General features: G+C 39.1%; 3 protein-coding genes across 4 annotated transcripts in view; 1 reads left to right on the top strand and 2 right to left on the bottom strand.

Annotated features, from left to right (window-relative positions):
- abcb7 (ATP-binding cassette, sub-family B (MDR/TAP), member 7) overlaps positions 1-959 on the bottom strand; it is a 49,919-nt gene extending 48,960 nt beyond the window's left edge. The window contains exon 1 of the mRNA XM_038299202.1: positions 810-959. Within this exon, the coding sequence (XP_038155130.1) occupies positions 810-959 (150 nt within the window). The remainder of the gene's footprint in view (positions 1-809) is intronic.
- Positions 960-1,009: 50 nt separating this feature from the next.
- On the top strand, positions 1,010-10,239 carry uprt (uracil phosphoribosyltransferase (FUR1) homolog (S. cerevisiae)). 2 transcript variants are annotated; one of them, XM_038299205.1, is made up of 7 exons: positions 1,010-1,533; positions 2,573-2,615; positions 2,699-2,768; positions 2,882-2,944; positions 6,493-6,654; positions 7,089-7,282; positions 8,897-8,914. In XM_038299205.1, exons 1-7 carry the CDS (start codon positions 1,307-1,309, stop codon positions 8,897-8,899), a joined length of 762 nt encoding a protein of 253 aa, XP_038155133.1. In that variant the 5' UTR covers positions 1,010-1,306; the 3' UTR covers positions 8,900-8,914. The 2 variants fall into 2 exon arrangements, with proteins under 2 accessions (XP_038155133.1, XP_038155132.1); XM_038299204.1 differs by lacking the exon at positions 8,897-8,914 and adding an exon at positions 9,916-10,239 and having other exon boundaries at positions 1,013-1,533; positions 7,089-7,187.
- A 116-nt stretch (positions 10,240-10,355) lies between these two features.
- Positions 10,356-19,363, bottom strand: zdhhc15b (zinc finger DHHC-type palmitoyltransferase 15b). The gene is made up of 11 exons (XM_038299203.1): positions 19,192-19,363; positions 18,827-18,853; positions 18,651-18,745; positions 18,432-18,552; positions 18,194-18,263; positions 13,070-13,102; positions 12,861-12,981; positions 12,633-12,765; positions 12,380-12,506; positions 11,998-12,107; positions 10,356-11,630 (listed from the first exon to the last, which is right to left on the bottom strand). Exons 1-11 carry the CDS (start codon positions 19,313-19,315, stop codon positions 11,587-11,589), a joined length of 1,005 nt encoding a protein of 334 aa, XP_038155131.1. The 5' UTR covers positions 19,316-19,363; the 3' UTR covers positions 10,356-11,586.
- Between the last annotated feature and the right edge of the window lie 222 nt (positions 19,364-19,585).

The raw sequence follows: 19,585 nt of genomic DNA on the forward strand, positions 1-19,585 counted from the left end.
AGTAATGAGTATCACATTTTCCGGGGTATCAATGTCGAGTTTGAATTTTTAGTAAATTTTAGTAGCCGTCATATGAATCAACTAACCTGAAGTAGACTTCACAGAAAAATAATTACATTGAAAATCAAAGTTGTTTGTGTTTTGTAAACTCAGCTGTAATTTATATGCAACTGCATTTCAGTGCTGAAGTTTTCTGTTACACAATATCTATAAATCAACTTTTTTATTGTCTTTACCAGTGAGTACTAGTTTTCTGAATGGAATTGCATAATAAAGCGACAGCTGAGTTTTAGCTGATCGTTATAAGAATAAAAAAAATCAATTAGTCTGTTGACAGAATGGTACAGTTAAATCGGTCTATAACATGAGTGGACGTGGGTGGGACGCAGGGTCTTATCTAACCTGTCAGATGGATATGGAGGCACGTGACTCACGTGCACGGTTAGCTCACCCATCTGATAAAAAACCCAAATAAACACAAACTACGTTAACCAGCAGAATAACCCGTTGCATATATAACTCATATATATAACTAACATATAAGTTAGGTTTGAACTATTGTTATATATGCCCACAAAAACGTCGCCACGAGCCTATGTGCTTAGACTAACAGTTAGCTAACTCAAACCTTAACACATAATTAAAACATTTACATGTCAACACAAGTCTTATCAGAGAGCAGTCATATGCTAACTAAAAATAGAAACTTATTATTTCCTCGCCCACTTAAAGTTAGTTAAAGGTACTTTTTTATCTGCCCTTGCGTGCAGACTGCGTCCTCTCCGACCAGCCGCTCCAGTTTTACTCACCACGTACGCGCTTTGTCGTTTATTATCCTTCCCGTCTTCAGCAGAGCGCTTATTCCAGACGTGATATGAGCTCGTCTGCCGAATAAGCAGCGCCAATTTTCTTCTTTGGAAGTTAAAGCCGCATTTCAGCGGTGCCAACATCGGCGCCATGTTTTACAAGCGGAGGAAGACGGTTAGTCAACACGCAACCGGTGGATGCGTCACATCCGGCTTACGTCACATCAGGACGTCGCCGTTAGTAGCAGTCAGCCTTCTGCTGGGGGTTTATCTTTTTTTGCCGTCTTCGTATACAAGAGCTTCAGTAAACTTTGAAAAACGGGAAAAACTAATTTAATTTATTTATTTATATTCAAAATTTCCTTACCTTTTGATTTCCTTGTCGGTCGTAGAAGTCGGAACTGAAGCCAAAGAACAGCACGTTGTGTCCGTTAGCGCGGCGCTCTGTTAACAAGCGCTAGCTGGCTTTAGCTTTGAAACGTTGTGACCTCGCTGTCAGGATGCCATGCCACAACCAGCAGCTGAACAGTGTCAGCAGTGGGCAGGAGCACCCGATGAAGCAGGTTCGGTTTGCGAATAACAGCAGCAGTGTCCCTGCGGTGCTGAACAGCCCCGAACCGGGTGATGTTCTTCCACAGCCTGTCAACCAGGACAGCCTGGGACCCCAGCTGAAGCTGCTACCTCTGAACGACCAGATCCGGGAATTACAGACAATAATCAGAGACAAGTGAGTCCCAACCCTTACATATTAAATTCAGGACATGATTTAGTTAATCACCATCCAGATAACAGTTGGTATACCAAAGAAAATGTTTACAATATTCAAAGGATTTGTTATAGATAAGAAATAATGTCAATAAAGAACTGTAGTTGTTTGTCTTGGCTTGATTAGGTATGTGTGTGTGTGTGTGAGAGAGAGAGAGATGGATAGATATATTTTTATATAGAGAGATGGATATATAGATATATATATATAGAGAGAAAGATATAGATATATAGAAAGAGATAGAGATATATATATATAGGCAATGTTTGCTCTCCCTGCTAAGGACCACCAAATATGGGATTAAAATGTCAACTCTTGACATTTAGTTCCGGACTGCTGTTCAGAAAAATTCAAAACTTTATTTAAGTTGATTTTCCACCTAAACTGCCAGTTTTACTGTCTATAAGATGATTTTGTGTCCCTCTCCTCTCTTACTTGTGGTATTAATGCTGAGTTGTTTATCAGTTTGCAAGTTTCTGGTGAAGATTCTCAGTCATCCAGGTCATAGTCATTCCAAACAATGAAAATTAAAACAATTGAATTGAAAAAGCTTCCTGGATGGAAGGTGAAATGTCTTCAAACTTGGAAACAGGATCCAGTGGATTGTTTTAAATGCCTTTTTTTGGAATCAGTTTGCGAGAATTTTGATAATCTTTTCCTGAACACGTCTTTATGACACACACAAAATACAGAAAAACTGTTGTCAAATGATTTTTAAGGGGTTATAATGAAATAAAACTATACAAACTCATAGGAAATTGTGACCTTAAAAGATCAGATCATCTACTGTGATTTTTGATATATAAAATTGTGCAAAAGATAATTAAAATGTCTTTAATAGACTTTTAGTGCTCTAATATTTTTTTTGTTTCATATTTTTATATTTTCAAATTGGATATCCTCTGGTTAAAATGGTTTCACCTCACTGTGTATGTAAGAAGTGATATAATAACTTCCTTAATAAAGAATAATCTAATAAATTGCTTGGTGATGCTTTCAGGTCCACCAGCAGAGGAGATTTTGTTTTCTGTGCCGATCGACTGGTAAGATCACGTTTTGTAGTGCATCATGATAAAACTGTTGTTGTCACCCCTCTGAAATGTTTTGTTTTTATGCCCAACAACAGATCAGACTAGTAGTTGAAGAAGGCTTGAATCAGCTTCCATTTTCAGAGTGCACTGTCACCACTCCCACAGGTGAGAGGTGCTCCTGTTAGAACAATTGAACTGATCTCTATAACCGGCTGCTTTTCTGCAGCCTTCTGTCAGAACTGCTTCATTATTGTTTCTTTTCATTTTTTCCCACTTAGGATACAAGTATGAAGGGGTAAAGTTCGAAAGAGGCAACTGCGGAGTTAGCATCATGAGAAGTGGTGAGTGACGCCCGCTGCAGAAAAGCTGCTGAGCTAATCTGTCAAACGTGCAGATGTATAAATGAGATTATAAACGTTTGTGGATCTCTCCTCCTGTGTTTCAGCTGTAGAGTCTTTGCAGCACATTGTCACAAGGTTAAAATGGGCTGACTGATATAGTGTTTAATCTCCCTGTTACTAGGGCTGGGCGATAATTCAATAACGATATATATCGATCGATAGACGTGTGGCGCAATAGAAAAAAAGAGGGTCGATAAAAGTTCGATAAAAAAGAAACGCAGTTTTCCTTCCTTCTCATTGTAGCCTAGCATGTAGGTTTATGCTAGTCCCTGCTTCCTCCCAACCAATCACAATCGCGGACCCAGGCACGCCGTCACAAAGCGCCGCCCTCTCAAACCACAACACAGCACATGAAGATGTCGCAGCAAGGAGAGTCCGAGGAAATTGTTTCGAAGAAGGGTTTTTGTAGTTCGCCAGTTTGGCAGTATTTCGGTCATGGCAAGTCGGACAAAAAATAAACCACAGTCATCTGGAAAATGTGTAGGGAACCAGTGAAAACGAAGTCTGATAACACAACCAACTTTTTTTTTTTTTTTTTTTTTATCATCTCAGCCGCTCACACCCGCAGGAGTACGAGCTGTGTAGGCCCCGGCGCGGCTCTCCTCCGAGGAATCTTCGGGAATTTCGGGAAAATATATATATATTTTCAGTTCTGGGCAGTTTCCCACGTAGTTCTAACAATTGAGAGAAAAATGCTGAGGGGCCAGAAACTTCAAAGTAATAACTCAGGTTAAAGCAGGAAACGGGGGGAGGCGGCGGCGGCGCATTTATTTATTTGTTATATTTATTTTGGTCACTTTTCTGGTCAATTTAGTTTATTCTTTGTCAGTATTTAATAACATAACTCAGGTCTCTTAAGTTATTTTCTTTAAAACAATTCTGTTATGGTTAAAAAAGTTGGTTAAATAAAGATTTAATTCGAAGTCTGTGTTTGTGTTTTTTATTAAAATTAAATCATTTAGCAATATTATAAAAAGTCCAGGCAGAGCTGCACATAAAATATGGTTTCAAATCTTTTCAATAATTATCGATATCGATCAATATGCATTTTTTTTTTTATCGATAAGCATTTTTTCTATATCGCCCAGCCCTACCTGTTACTATAATTTATAGAAATAGAACAATCAATTCATGTAATTCGGGGCATCGGCAGCAGTTTCTTATGTTGTGGATTCCTGCCAAGGACGATCTTCAGGCTCATTCCAGCAATAAGTCAAGGGGCAGGGAATACTTGCCCAGTTTGGACTCACTGTAAATCCATCCTTCTAAATGCAGCACTTGGAAACAGTCTGTGATAAAGCTAAACACAAAAACCATTTTAATCTAACTAGGGTTGTCACGATACTAAAATTTTCAACTCGATTCCGATACTTAGGAAAAATAGTCGATATTCGATACCATTTTCGATACCACAAGGATAAAAACAAAGACCCCAAGATTTAACTGAAATATTTCCATTAATAAATAAAATACAACAAAAAATAATAATAAATACAGTAAATAATAAGAACAATATTTTGAGGTTGTATTCTGTGCACAATATTGAGCACACTTGATAAAAAACTAACAAAATTAACTTAAGTGTTCCTTCCTTGGCCATGCTTTGCACACATAACAATGACACTAGCCAAACCAGTTAACAAACAAAACTGATTCTCAGCAGCTGCACCTGTTACATAAAAAGTCTGAAACTTAAAGGTGGACAGAATTATTCAATCACACTGTGTTCAGAAAGTGCATTTTCTCCTATTCTACACTCTATATGAATGACTGTGTAGGGACCACTGGTGGAAGCACTTTATCGATACTTCTGAAAATAAGTATTGTATCCAGATACAACGTCTTGGCATCGATACTTTTGACAACCCTAGATCTAACCCTACTGGTCACATCATGACTCTTGCATTGCTATCCCAAAAACACATGCTTTGTAGTTTGCCAACAAACAGCCAACCCTTTTATAGTCTTTTACGGTCTTGGTCTTTTCCTCAGGATTCTTTCTTTTTTTTCTTTTTTTTTTTTTGTAGTAAGCAACCTCCCTCCTATCTAATAGTAATTTACTTCTAAAATGTCTCACAAACTTAAGAGATTTGTGTTTTCTTCGTACAGTAGAATTAGAATGCCACAACTATGAGAAGTTGCTTTTGACCAAATAAATGAGGACAGGGACTGGTATGGGCAGATGAGAAAGAGGACAGTTCCCAGCATGTCCGAGAACATTAGTGCAATTGGTCAGAATTTCGATGAGCTTTGTTAAGTAGGAAAAGATAAGATGGTTTGAGGATTGGGAGGCAGAGGCGATGATATAACCATACATCTAAGGAATATAAAGCCCCCACCACACCCTGTCCATGCGTTAAATGCCTACTCTGCCATTGTGCTGCCGTCTCATTTTCCTTTTAGGTGTAATCTAAGCTATTGGGGTCGAGACATTCTGTGAGGGTTGCAGCCGTGCGTCTTGCAAAGTGTGAATATTCAAGGTGAAAATACACTTTTTTTCTTGCTCTTGTTACCTGGAAAACAAAAGCAAATTTGTTGTTTTGTTTTGCTTAGTATGCATCTTCTTTTTAGCGAACTTCTCCAGGGTTTTATCATTGTTAATAGTTAAATCAATAGTTAATAAAATAGGCTTCTGTTAATTTGATGTTTTGAATGATCATTAACTGTTATATACAGATTCTAGATTGTGCTATTTGCTAAAAGAAGGACCCCTCAGATCAATGAATGAGCCAAAACTGCACTGAGAAAATTTGCATTTTACATTTAAGATGAATATTGTCTAGCCATAAATTCCTCAGGTGGAAGTTTTAACCTCACCTGGTTTGAATTCTGTAAAAATAGCAAATGGTCACTAGATTTATATTTCTTAAACATGCAAATTTTAAACACCAAAGATCCGGTACTGATATTTCTTAGTCCTCGTTCTCCTTCCTTTAAGCAATGTGCTGTCATTGTCAAGTACAAGACACAACACTGAGTGAAAAAAGCAGACAAATACGCACAAAGGAAAACCTTGGTGGGCCTTCAGAAAGCTGATGAAATGTCGACAGAGCACACTTTAGAAAAGTACAAAAAGTCTGGATTCTTGAAAGCACATTAAGAGATTGGAGAAAGTTTGAAACTTGGTGTTTTGTACTTTTCTATCTCTAAAGCTGTTTATTTGAATCTAGGTTGATGGAATATGGCTGTGCGATTATTAAGAGCATGTCTGAGATATGATTCACATGTAGTAAACGCATACTTGGGAGGAGAGAATCCAAAGGCAGCGTTTTAATGAAACATTTTTTTGTTTTAGATACAGGTGCTGTTGGCAGAATGTTCATCTATCCATTAATTATTGTTTTCAACCTTCAATCCATTCACTCTTTTTAATGAGTCAAAGATATATATATATATATATATATATATATATATATATATATATATATATATATATATATATATATATATATAAAAAAGGTGAACAGAGCCATGTCTGGTTTCCACAGGGGAAGCCATGGAGCAGGGTCTTCGGGATTGCTGCCGCTCCATCCGGATAGGAAAGATCCTCATCCAGAGCGACGAGGAGACCCAGAAAGCGAAGGTCTATTACGCAAAGTTTCCCCCGGATGTGTACAGAAGAAAAGTGCTGCTCATGTACCCCATCCTCAGTGAGTATCTGCAGGCCCAGCGAGGCTCACACTTAGCGACGCTACAGTTAACCGTGGAAATGTCGAGATGAGTCCATTTCTTTTGGAAACACAAAATCATTTTCTCCCTCGAATTGACCTTCAGCAACACCAAGCCTGCATTCCCAAATCATTCAGAACCATGCTCTGATAATTATAGCTCTCATGTGGGAAATTATACACTTCCTCAGAGTTAGCCAGCAGGCTGCTGAATAAAGGACCAATAAAGATGGGGTCCTTACAGCTCTGGTGTCACAAAGAGGCGTTTCATGTTGAGAATATAACCCTGTCCATGGTTTATTTTTATTAGAATAAGAGAAAATGGAGTGTAATTGATGCATACATGCATGAAAAGTGGCTTTGTAACCAGGAAGGTGCAAAGCTCACTTCTAACCTGGTATCCTCTTTGTCTGCAGGTACGGGGAACACAGTGATCGAGGCTGTGAGGGTGCTGATAGAACACGGAGTTCAACCCAAGCACATTATTCTCCTCAGCCTCTTCTCCACACCTCATGGTGAACCAGCACTCTGCCTGCTTTTCTTTTCTTTTGTTTTTGCTCACCTCTTGTGCATCTGCAGGATTATCCACTGCTGCTCTAAGAGTTTAGAATACAGGTGCTGGTCATAAAATTAGAATATCATGAAAAAGTAGATTGATTTCAGTAATTCCATTTAAAAAGTGAAACTTGTATATTATATTCATACATTACATACAAACTCATATATTTCAGATGTTTATTTTGTTTAATTTTGATGATTACAAATGACAACAAATGAAAATCTCAAATTCATCATATCAGAAAATTAGAATATTGTGAAAAGGTTCAAAATTGATGGCCCCTGGTGCCACACTCTAATCAGCTAATTAACTCAAACCACCTGCAAAAGCCTTTAAATGGTCTTTCAGTCTAGTTCTATAGGCTACACAATCATGGGGAAGACTGCTGACTTGACAGTTGTCCAAAAGACGACCATCGACACCTTGCACAAGGAGGGCAAGACACAAAAGGTCATCGCTAAAGAGGCTGGCTGTTCACAGAGCTCAGTGTCCAAGCACATTAATAGAGAGGCGAAGGGAAGGAAAAGATGTGGTCGAAAAAAGTGTACAAGCAAGAGAGATAACCGCACCCTGGAGAGGATTGTGAAACAAAACCCATTCAAAAATGTGGGGGAGATTCACAAAGAGTGGACTGCAGCTGGAGTGAGTGCTTCAAGAACCACCACACACAGACGTATGAAAGACATGGGTTTCTGCTGTCGCATTCCTTGTGTCAAGCCACTCTTGAACCACAGACAGCGTCAGAAGCGTCTTGCCTGGGCTAAAGAGAAACAGGACTGGACTGCTGGTGAGTGGTCCAAAGTCATGTTCTCTGATGAAAGTAAATTTTGCATTTCCTTTGGAAATCAAGGTCCCAGAGTCTGGAGGAAAAGAAGAGAGGCACTTCATCCACGTTGCTTGAAGTCCAGTGTAAAGTTTCCACAGTCAGTGATGGTTTGGGGTGCCATGTCATCTGCTGGTGTTGGTCCATTGTGTTTTCTGAGGTCCAGGGTCAACGCAGCCACATACCAGGAAGTTTTAGAGCACTTCATGCTTCCTGCAGCTGACCAACTTTTTGGAGATGCAGATTTCATTTTCCAACAGGACTTGGCACCTGCACACAGTGCCAAAGCTACCAGTACCTGGTTGAAGGACCATGGTATCCCTGTTCTTAATTGGCCAGCAAACTCTCCTGACCTTAACCCCATAGAAAATCTATGGGGTATTGTGAAGAAGAAGATGCAATACACCAGACCCAACAATTCAGAAGAGCTAAAAGCCACTATTAGAGCAACCTGGGCTATCATAACACCTGAGCAGTGCCACAGACTGATCGACTCCATGCCACGCCGCATTGCTGCAGTAATACAGGCCAAAGGAGGCCCAACTAAATACTGAGTGCTGTACATGCTCATACTTTTCATGTTCATACTTTTCAGTTGGCCAACATTTCTATAAATCCTTTGTTTTTATTGGTCTTCAGTAATATTCTAATTTTCTGATATGATGAATTTGAGATTTTCATTTGTTGTCATTTGTAATCATCAAAATTAAACAAAATAAACATCTGAAATATATGAGTTTGTATGTAATGTATGAATATAATATACAAGTTTCACTTTTTAAATGGAATTACTGAAATCAATCTACTTTTTCATGATATTCTAATTTTATGACCAGCACCTGTAACTTACTTTCTCTGATGACGAAGTTACCGCTGACATTTATTGCAGACGTTCAGAAATAACCTCCAGTTTTAGGTTTTTTTTATACTTCTTGACCTTTTTCCTGTAGATCCGTTAGATTAAAATTTACACTTTTACAGTACTCATATTTAAGCTGAAGGGCAGGATGCTATTAATGCACTGTGAGACATAATTCCTTTAAGAAATGCTGTTTGCACATTTCAATGCTTCTGTTTGATGGTGGTTGGTGGAGAAAGAGATGTGGAGGAAAAAACAGAAGAATGAAAAAACAGGGAAATTTCTGATCCTTCGTTCTCCTGCTGATGAATTGTCTAAGAGCCTTAAATGAAAAGATATAAGAACAGCTTGGAAAATCTTCCTGTCTTTTATATCAGCATTAAAAGCGGGGGTTGTGTAAAGCTGCGACTAAAATAGCGTTTATTGAAAGGATGTATTGAATTTAGTGCTTTTCTATTCAAAGCTCTTCCCACTAGAGCTAAAATCTGATACAGTACACAGGTAAATAAGTATCAGTGGGTATAGTTCTATGCCCAGCGGCACATCAGCATGTGAGAGGAGGAAGCTAGCATCTAAAATGGATTGCAAAATAACTACTCCCCCTCCCCTTTTTTAATCAATCAGCATTTCCAACATTTAGCATCTCATAAGGGCGGTTAGCACAGTTAGCATCACCAGTAAGTGGCAGCCCTCTGGTTTATATCCTAGAGCTCTGCTTGTCAACCTTTATTCTTCAGTGTTAGACACGTCTGCTTTAGCACACCTCTATTAGATAACTGCATTACCTCAGCATGTCATCAGGGGCAATTAGAATTAGTTTTATTGCAGTGCAATCTTTACATAAGCCATTTCTCACAGGTTGCAATTTAAGCAGGAAAGGAACTGTTTGGAAATCTGTCACATTTTGTACATTAGTTACTATTTAACCTTTTTACAGTCGCTCTTGTAATGTTAGGAGTCTGTAAGGCCCGTTTTAAAACTTTATCTGTGTTCTTCCTCTAGGAGCTAAATCCATAGTCCAGGAGTTTCCAGACATCACGATCCTAACCACAGAGGTTCACCCGGTGGCTCCTACACATTTTGGACAGAGATACTTCGGCACTGACTAAAACCAGGACACAATCATGATTAGCAAAGTGCTTGTGGTATATCTTCTTTATCTCGGTGTCCTTGTGTCATGCAATTACTTTCACTGTTAAACTGACACCCGTTACTTGTATTTATTGTTTTTTTTTTGCTTCGTATGCTCACATTGTAGAATGAAAACCACAAAGATTAAAACATTGATCAATAAAGAATTTATATTTGTCTACAGACAGAGCAATACATGGAGATGTATTGAGGTTTCTTTGTAGGTTTAAAGTGGTTAAAAAAGGGGGGAAGCACCATTCACCAAAACAGTTAAAGAACAAACAAATCAACAGATTCTCTCTAAAAAAAATAACAAAATATCCAGACACTACCTGCAGCAGGTATAAATCAGTGAACCAATATACAGGAAAAGATTAACAATAAATAGGCATGACTATACGATAATATTAACATTTGTCTTTAAACATAGTACAGAAAAGACATGAATAATTTATGTGGAGCAGCATTGGATATGTGTTAAGGAGCTGGGAAGCATTTCAAAATGTCCAGATCCAACAGCAAAGTTTAATAAAGGCCAAACGTAATAAATAAATACGGTTTAGACACAGAAATTAAGCCTAATATACAAGACAGGTTTTCAAAAATATTAAAATAATTCTGAGTGAAAAACGAAGTAAAAAAAAAAAAAATCATAATGTAAAAGGTCATCATCCTCTAACAGTCTGTGAGGACAACTTTAATAAATATGTACAATAATTTGACAGGATATCTGATAAGACAGAAGATAATCATAACAGGCATGTCCAATAAACACACCCCAGTTTTTAGCCGACAGCGTTCAAGTCATGATATACAGGATATTACTTCCCTCTAAAATAAGAAAAAAATCTGCTTACAATAAAACCCTGTAAGAAACTAAATCTGAGTTTAACCCATGCTTTTCAGTACGACATATGTAATTCACTTTACTTAACGCTTTAATAGCAAAGGACGGTTAGCTGGTTACATTCTCAGGAGAAATTTCTCCCAAATGCACAGGAAATACTTCTGTGAGGCACAGGTTAAGCTGGACCTTCTAATAACCTTTGAATAGTAAAACTGATGCTATTACACTGGAGTAACGTCAAAGTGACAAGCTGGACAGCTGGGTTAGACCTCCGCAGGCCTCAGGGTGGGAGTTTTAACACCACATCCTTCAAAGAAGGATACCTAAGGTGCAATGATGTAAACTACGCTGCTAGGAACGCAGGCATGTAAAATAAAATCGCACCTTCTAGCTTCCTTACCAACAAAACGCAATAAGAATAAATAACGTCGGTTTTACTGAGGTAACAAGTTCTCTTCCTAAATAAAACTTTTTGTACAAGAGACGTCATACTGCAGTTTGTTATCCATGTCAGTGCCTTTCCTCTTTATTATGTCGAACTTTAAGGGGAAACTGGCATAAAATACATCTGAATGCTGGTTGTCGTCCACTCACCCTCTCCAGCGCGACCCGACTTCCTTGTGATTTGGAACGCAAAACAGTTCATATAAAGGTGTGTGTGTGATAAAAGTCAACGTTATCCGAGTGTGTGTTAGTTAATCCTCCATCTCCACGGTAACGGACGGGTCTGCATCCCCGACTGGAATAAAAGAAAGCACATTTTAGTGAATAGTGTCACAGCTTTTTCAAATGGTTTTGGTTTTTAATTGAGGTGTTATTTCAATTTATCACCACTAGGTGGTAGCAGAACATCTAAACACAAACTGATGCCTCCAGATAAATGTTTCATTGTTTATTAGAGTTAGAATAAAATAAAAACAAGCATAAATATCTTTAATTGATGGGCTAAAAATATTTTATATATATATATATATATATATATATATTTTTTTTTTTTTTCTTACTATTTCAGCTTTTTTTAAAGGCTTTTTTGTGTAGAGAAAAAAAAGCGAAACATATATACAGCAGTCTGAATAATCAAGTCAGCAAAATTAAAGTGAACTCACCGAAGCTTCCTTCTGACCCATCATCCGACTCATCCCACATGTCCTCGTTAGCTAACAAAGGGGATTCAGAGCTCTGACTCCTTAGAGGGAAGTAGTGGCCGTTCCCTTGGCTACCATCAACAACAAACAAAACAGGAAATGATTCAGTGGTGTTTCTATGCCCGAAACAGATTTTCATTCTGTGATTGACCTCATACAAATGCATCAGCTGTCACTTTCCGCTACTTTGTGTCGTTTGAGTTAACCAATCGTGTTACTTGACTTTTCTCTGGTCTGTTTTACCCCATTTGTTCCATGTTCTTAGACAAACTTTATTTTCATTTTGTATACACAGAGTGTAGCAGTGATCAAAATGTAAAGAATGTAGGAATTTCCTGATTACCTTGTGAAAACGGGGATGAACCACAGTTTTCTGTTTTCTCCGAACACCTGTAGCAGATTTCTGTGTAGGCCAAGATTGAATCCGTTTTTGTCTGGTCCACCTGGAAACACTGGAGCTGAGAAGGCCTCTGGGGGAAAAAGGAGAACAGGAACCATGGGTCAGAGGGTATTTTCCATTTTAGTTATTACCGGGAGTTAAAAACAGGAGAAAGGGTCAGATGGTCTGTAATAAAAATCAAAGTGTTACATCTCACCTAAAGTGGATCTGTTCTTGGCCACCAACCAGCAGTGATAACTGAAGAGAAACATGAGACTGACGAAGAACATGAGTGCAACAAACATGAGGAAGAGTATGTGGAACTTTGCAGGTCCAGTTGGAAGGTCTCCCTGAAGGAAAGATGGATAAAGATTTTTGCTCGTGAAAAAGGCAGGTATATCAAAAACTGCAAAATATCTAGAAACTAAAGAACGACGACTCTTACCACCCAGAATCTGAGGAAATACTGAAGGACTGTTGCAGCGATGAATACACAGTACAGCATGGAGTAGGCAAGAAAAAGTAGAAAAAACTTGTAGTTGGAAAAACCAACACAGTTGTTAACCCTGAGAGGCAGATAATGTTTGGTTAACAGGGAAAAAACAGTAAATCAATCTCTTCAATCTATAAATTATTGTCTTAGTGGCAACTTACCAGGGACAGTGATGGTCCATCTTTAAGACACAACTACAAAAAAAAGGGTTAAAACAAATTATAAACAGGTGTTACTTTCATCTAAATGCAGCTGAATTACTGTTTTATTAAGAATTTACAACCATGAACCATTTAAATTTTTTAGATTATCTTTTTACTTCTGTATTGACATAGAAAAACTGCCTGGATATACACTATATTGCCAAAAGTATTTGCTCACCTGCCTTGACTCACATATGAGCTTAAGTGACATCCCGTTCCTAATCCATAGGGTTCAATATGACATCGGTCCACCCTTTGCAGCTAGAACAGCTTCAACTCTTCTGGGAAGGCTATCCACAAGGTTTAGGAGTGTGTTTATGGGAATTTTTGACCATTCTTCCAGAAGCGCATTTGTGAGGTCGCACACTGATGTTGGACGAGAAGGCCTGGCTCTCAGTCTCCGCTCTAATTCATCCCAAAGGTGTTCTATCGGGTTGAGGTCAGGACTCTGTGCAGGCCAGTCAAGTTCATCCACACCAGACTCTGTCATCCATGTCTTTATGGACCTTGCTTTGTGCACTGGTGCACAGTCATGTTGGAAGAGGAAGGGGCCAGCTCCAAACTGTTCCCACAAAGTTGGGAGCATGGAATTGTCCAAAATGTCTTGGTATGCTGAAGCATTCAGAGTTCCTTTCACTGGAACTAAGGGGCCAAGCCCAGCTCCTGAAAAACAACCTCACACCATAATCCCCCCTCCACCAAACTTTACACTTGGCACAATGCAGTCAGACAAGTACCGTTCTCCTGGCAACCGCCAAACCCAGACCCGTCCATCAGATTGCCAGATGGAGAAGCGCGATTCGTCACTCCAGAGAACGCGTCTCCACTGCTCTAGAGTCCAGTGGCGGCGTGCTTTACACCACCGCATCCGACGCTTTGCATTGCACTTGGTGATGTATGGCTTGGATGCAGCTGCTCGACCATGGAAACCCATTCCATGAAGCTCTCTGCGCACTGTTCTTGAGCTAATCTGAAGGCCACATGAAGTTTGGAGGTCTGTAGTGATTGACTCTGCAGAAAGTTGGCGACCTCTTCGCACTATGCGCGTCAGCATCCGCTGACCCCGCTCTGTCAGTTTACGTGGCCTACCACTTCGTGGCTGAGTTGCTGTCGTTCCCAAACACTTCCATTTTCTTATAATACAGCTGACAGTTGACTGTGGAATATTTAGGAGCGAGGAAATTTCACGACTGGATTTGTTGCACAGGTGGCATCCTATCACAGTTCCACGCTGGAATTCACTGAGCTCCTGAGAGCGACCCATTCTTTCACAAATGTTTGTAAAAACAGTCTGCATGCCTAGGTGCTTGAATTTATACACCTGTGGCCATGGAAGTGATTGGAACACCTGATTCCAATAATTTGGATGGGTGAGCAAATACTTTTGGCAATATAGTGTAAATGAGAATTTCAAACATCTTCAGTTATAAATCAAACTTGTCCCTCCCCTTTAAATTTTGTCATGCCTTATCACATCACAACCAGGAACTTCAGTTACAGCTGGACAGATTTTGGTGTGTTTCAGATCAATTCATTGATTGATTGCTTTGTTCAACAGGCTCATGGTCCACAAAGAGATTATACACAACAACACGATGCAAATCTTATAGAAGACTTGCATACCAATGTTTTCACAGAGCTGACTGGTATCTTAGCGCACTGACAGAGGGATGTGAAAACATTACAATAAGCGTATTCAATGAGCTGCTCAAACGACACATAAACTTTTATATCAGATTTCTCGCATGTGCCTGGAACGTTCTGACATGTGCGTTACAAAACATCTCACTTGCACTGCGGAAACTGTTTTGTTTTTTTTTAAAGCAGAATACTCAAAGATTTATTATAAGCAACTTTAAGCTTCTGCATGCTAGCTTTTTTAAATTAACATCACAAAGGAGCTGTATACAGTCATGTACAGTAAGCTCTAACCAGGCTCATTTTTACCTCATCAGTGCATATATGAAATTTCCTCTCCAGAATGTTTGCCTGGGCATATAACATTAACCTGACTCCGTCAGATGGATTTGCTCCACATATCCATCTGGAAACCTTCCGTTGGAGTAATTTTGGGAAGGGGCGAAAATACTGGTTAGCTGATTGGCCTATGTTGGTGATAGACGGGCCAAATAAACCAATCAGATCAACGAAGCATATGACGTACTAACAGAGCGACGACGAAGAGGAGCCAATTGATAGATCAAACTCTTGCCAAAACCAGTCGGGAGAAGAGCAAAAACATCTTTTCCTCTGAGAAAAGCCTCCAGAGCAGTGTGTTGCTCTTCTTTCAGTGAAGAAATACTCTGTAATTCCGATAAAACTTGCTCGATAGCCACGCTAACGCTAGTTTCATCTGCTGAAGCCGCCATGCTCTTTAGACTGAACTGTCGCGCTTCTCGTTGCGTCACACCTCAACCCGCCTCAAAGCCAACGCTGATTAGACGTTCGTTTGGTGAACGGCTCCAAATTTTCTTCAACGGAGAGTCTCCAGACTGATTAGCGATTGAAATCTTGAAAGCTCGTGAGATCAGGATGGTCTCACGAGGCTAATATAACATGCAACGCTGCTAATAAATATCATCATCATCACAGAGCTGTAGCTGTAGTGAACCAGATATTTAGTTTTGGAACAAACATTTAACTTTTGCCCTGACAAAAAAATAAAAATAAATCAGGGAAACAAAATAGTTTGTCTGCTTAAGTCCTACATTCTAGTACAGTTTCTTTGCATTATACTGCATATCAAATCTTAACCCATAATCAGAGAAGATATTCAGTAACTGGTGAAAACCAGCACTGCTGGGTGAGAGAAGAGCCAGCTCAGCAGCATAGATAAAGTGATTTACCAAATCATGCATCCGTTTTTACAGAGGTTCATTTCTTTTTACAGGTCAATGTAGAAGTTAAACAAGGCAGGTGAGAGAAGCCCACCCTGATGCACACCACTACAAAAACCAAAGGAAGCAGCGGTGGTATTGCCCCATTTTACATGCATTTTCTGGTTAGAGTACCAGTAAACTAAACTTTACATAATATTTAGAACACCTCTCTGTTTTAATTTGTCAAAGAACTGGTAGGGATTGACACGATCAAAGGCCTTAGAGGCATCAATAAACTATGGAAGTCCATTTTCGCCACATGAAAATAAAAAAAATGCCAAATAGACAGTCATAATTATAAGATACAAATTCATAATTTCGAATTTTAAAGTCAAAATCATGAGATATTTGACTTTCAAACTTTGAATCCGGTAATTATTACTTTCTATTATGCTTTTCTTTTTTTTTTTTTTATAAAAAAAACTCCCATAATACTGCCAATAAACTGCCATAATAAACTCAATTTTTTTCATAAATATAGAAATTTGTTCCAGACTTTGAAACCAAATTAATGTATGAATAAACTGATTGAGTAAGCATGACTTTGTTTCTAATACTTTAGATATCACACTGGCTAAGGAATAAAAGAATCAGGCAACTGCCCATGGGTCATAAACCCAGAGAAAGACATTGCAAGCAAAACAGCCACTTTTTGGCTAGCATATTTCAGATGTTCTGCTGTAATGCCATCAGATCCTGTTGCTTGATTCTCGTCTAGGTATGCTATAGCCTGCTGGACTTCACTAGAGGTTATTACAGCTGCATCACTCTTAGCAATGTTTCCCAAACCACAGGATTCACTTTTTACACAGTTAAATACTGCAGAATAGTGCTTTCTCCACAGATCTGCTATACTGCAACTTTTAAACAAACTTTCCATCCATATAGAATGGAAAGCGCCTCTAAACCTCAGTTTCCAAGTCTTGCCACAGATTCTCAGTTTGATTTTAGGTCTGGACTTTACCTGAAACCTTTTAACAGCCAAATATTCTGTAGGTTAAAGCCTTCAGTTTTTACTATTTTTAGAGTAATTCCCCAGCTGGAGCAATAACCAGTGTCCTACCCTCAAGTTATTTGATCTCCAACAGGATTCCTTTTAAGAATCTCCTGTTTTTAGCTCCTTTCAGCTTCCAATCAACTCCAGCCAGCTTCGTCATTCCTTCAGAGGACAATCATCCCACACATGATCCTGCTGTTCCAACATTACTTTTCTGCCACACACGGGATTTTGGATGTGGGCTATACAGTTCTATGTTTTATCTTACCTGATCAGAGCATTTTTCCAGACCTTTTCTGTGATCCTTTCATGGCTTCTTGCAACTTTTAAACAAAACTTAACTTTGCTTTCTTCTCCCCTTTGCTCCCTTTAGGCCAGATGTGTGGAATAGCCCACTAACAGATTTCCTGTTGGAAGGTTCTCCTGCCTGAGCTGTAGATCTGCTTCTCTGATTATTTTCTCCTGCTTGACATGCCAGTTTATTTGCTTTGCAGAATCTCAGTATGTTTAAAGGTGTTAAATAACATTTCCATTTTCAATGATAGATTGAACAGAACTCAGTAAGTTCAAAGCTTGAGATGCTGTCATATTATTTAATACTGCTTCAAACTTCAACAACGTTCTCCACCAGCTGCCTGCTATGTCACTTGGTTGTCACAATACTAATTCTTGTTTCGTTTTTTTTTTTTTTTTTTTTATAATTATTCTTCTAAAAAAGGAAATCAGAGGCTTTAACAGAACATTTAGATTCATATCAAGGTTAAATTCTACACAGTTGGACTCTATTAACTGATTAAATGACTTAAGCCAGTTGATTGAGTTTCCTTTAGAAGAAAGAGTAAACAGAGCTGAACACAAAAGCATGTCATGATTTTTTAAATCTTTCTTGTAAACCAAGCATTTTCTTATTTGTTATCTTAAAAAATTATATATATATCCCCATTTCTCACACAGTCACAATGAAATAATTTAAAGTTCATGGTTGTGATGTGACTAAAGGCACTAAAAGGTGGAAATACTTTACAAATCCCCACATCTGCAGCCTTCTTCTCCTAAAGCAATGCCCTGATTGTTACTTGGGATTTTGTTTCAAATGAACAAAACAACATCCTCCTAATTATCACAACACCTTCTGACCACAAAATATCTCCTTCCCTGAGGGTAATCTCTCTAGATGAAGGTATTGGGGAGGAAAGAGAAGCTTACGTTTCACAAACGGAACAGTGGTGACAGCGGTCAGGCTTCAGTACTTGGCAGCGGTCACAGAACCTGATAGCTGGAGACAAGAGGATGGACGAGTTGAATGGACGACATTTGAGCTGAACATGCCCCCCTCCCACACTTCCTGCAGCCTAGAAGGTACTGTTAGCAATCAGCACTAATGAAAGAGATGCATCTGCTGATTACTACAGAAGAGAGCTAAAGGTAAATGACAACAGCTCACCTCCAGATTGGGCTCGGGTGGATATGGGTAGTTTCCTTGCGATCTCCACAAGGATTTGCTTCTGAGCTTCAGGTCTCTCCTCCAGCTCATACCGCTGCTTGTCTGAGTACGAGAGCTGGAACTGAAGCATAGAATAAAAGCAGACTAATCATGTTTCCCCACCCAAAAAAAAAGATCAGTTATGTGACTGAAATAAGATCTGATTTTTTTTCCCTCTACCTTTTTGCATGGTGTAGCAGGAGGAGTGAATATGGACTTCCAGTATGTCCAGGAGAACATCCCAAAGCTAACATGAAACAGCAGCAGGTAGACAGCTGTAGATTAAAAACACAGAGATCAAACATGAGCTGGATCCCTGAAACTAAGCGGAGCAGAACCAGGAAGAGGAGCCTCACCTTTCTCCAGGCTGTTATTGACTGTAACTGTTAAAACAAGAACATTAAATCCATTAAAGAACCAGCTGTGGTTGGCAATCTCATTCCTCAGAAGATAAATAACAATTCAAAGCTAAGAAAACTAGCCAGGATGCAGTTAGCTAATAAAAAACAATACAACATTAGTTTATGTTTGAGGCTACAGATAAACCTGAGCTATTAGAGGCTATAAGAAGTAAAATTAAAACCAAATTAGTCGAATGGAATGCGAAACTCAGAGCTACTTCCGCCCTAGCTGTCAATAACCTTATTGTTGTTCATCCGTAATCTGCGCTGCTTGAGGAGGAAAGAGGTCAGAAAACAGACGGCCAGTTCGCCATACTTACACAGACACAGCACAAACACGTAAGCGTAATAAGACCACAGCACGACAGCGGTGATAATGAGAACAGGGATCCAGGAGAAAATCCTCTGACAGCATCTCAAACCTCTGGATAGAGCCATTTCCATCTGAGCTCCGCTCCTCCGCTCTGCGCTCTGCTAACCGGCCTGGAGCGGCGACATCTGCGAGCGATTTACGGCCCTGGAAATCAGAGCGACAGACTGCAGGAACAGTGGTCTGATGTTTACCGAAGAGGATTAGGGCCACTAAAAAAAAAAAAACTTAACTGATTTTTTAAATTAACTTCAATATGATATGAGGAAAAACTCAGAATTCCTACTTTAATCTTAGGATTCTGACTTTTTCTTTGGATTTTGACTTTTTTTCTCAGAATACTG

This window comes from Cyprinodon tularosa, unplaced genomic scaffold (genome assembly GCF_016077235.1).
Source record: "Cyprinodon tularosa strain WSP-4 unplaced genomic scaffold, ASM1607723v1 ctg42, whole genome shotgun sequence".
In the NCBI taxonomy this organism is placed as follows: Eukaryota; Metazoa; Chordata; class Actinopteri; order Cyprinodontiformes; family Cyprinodontidae; genus Cyprinodon; species Cyprinodon tularosa.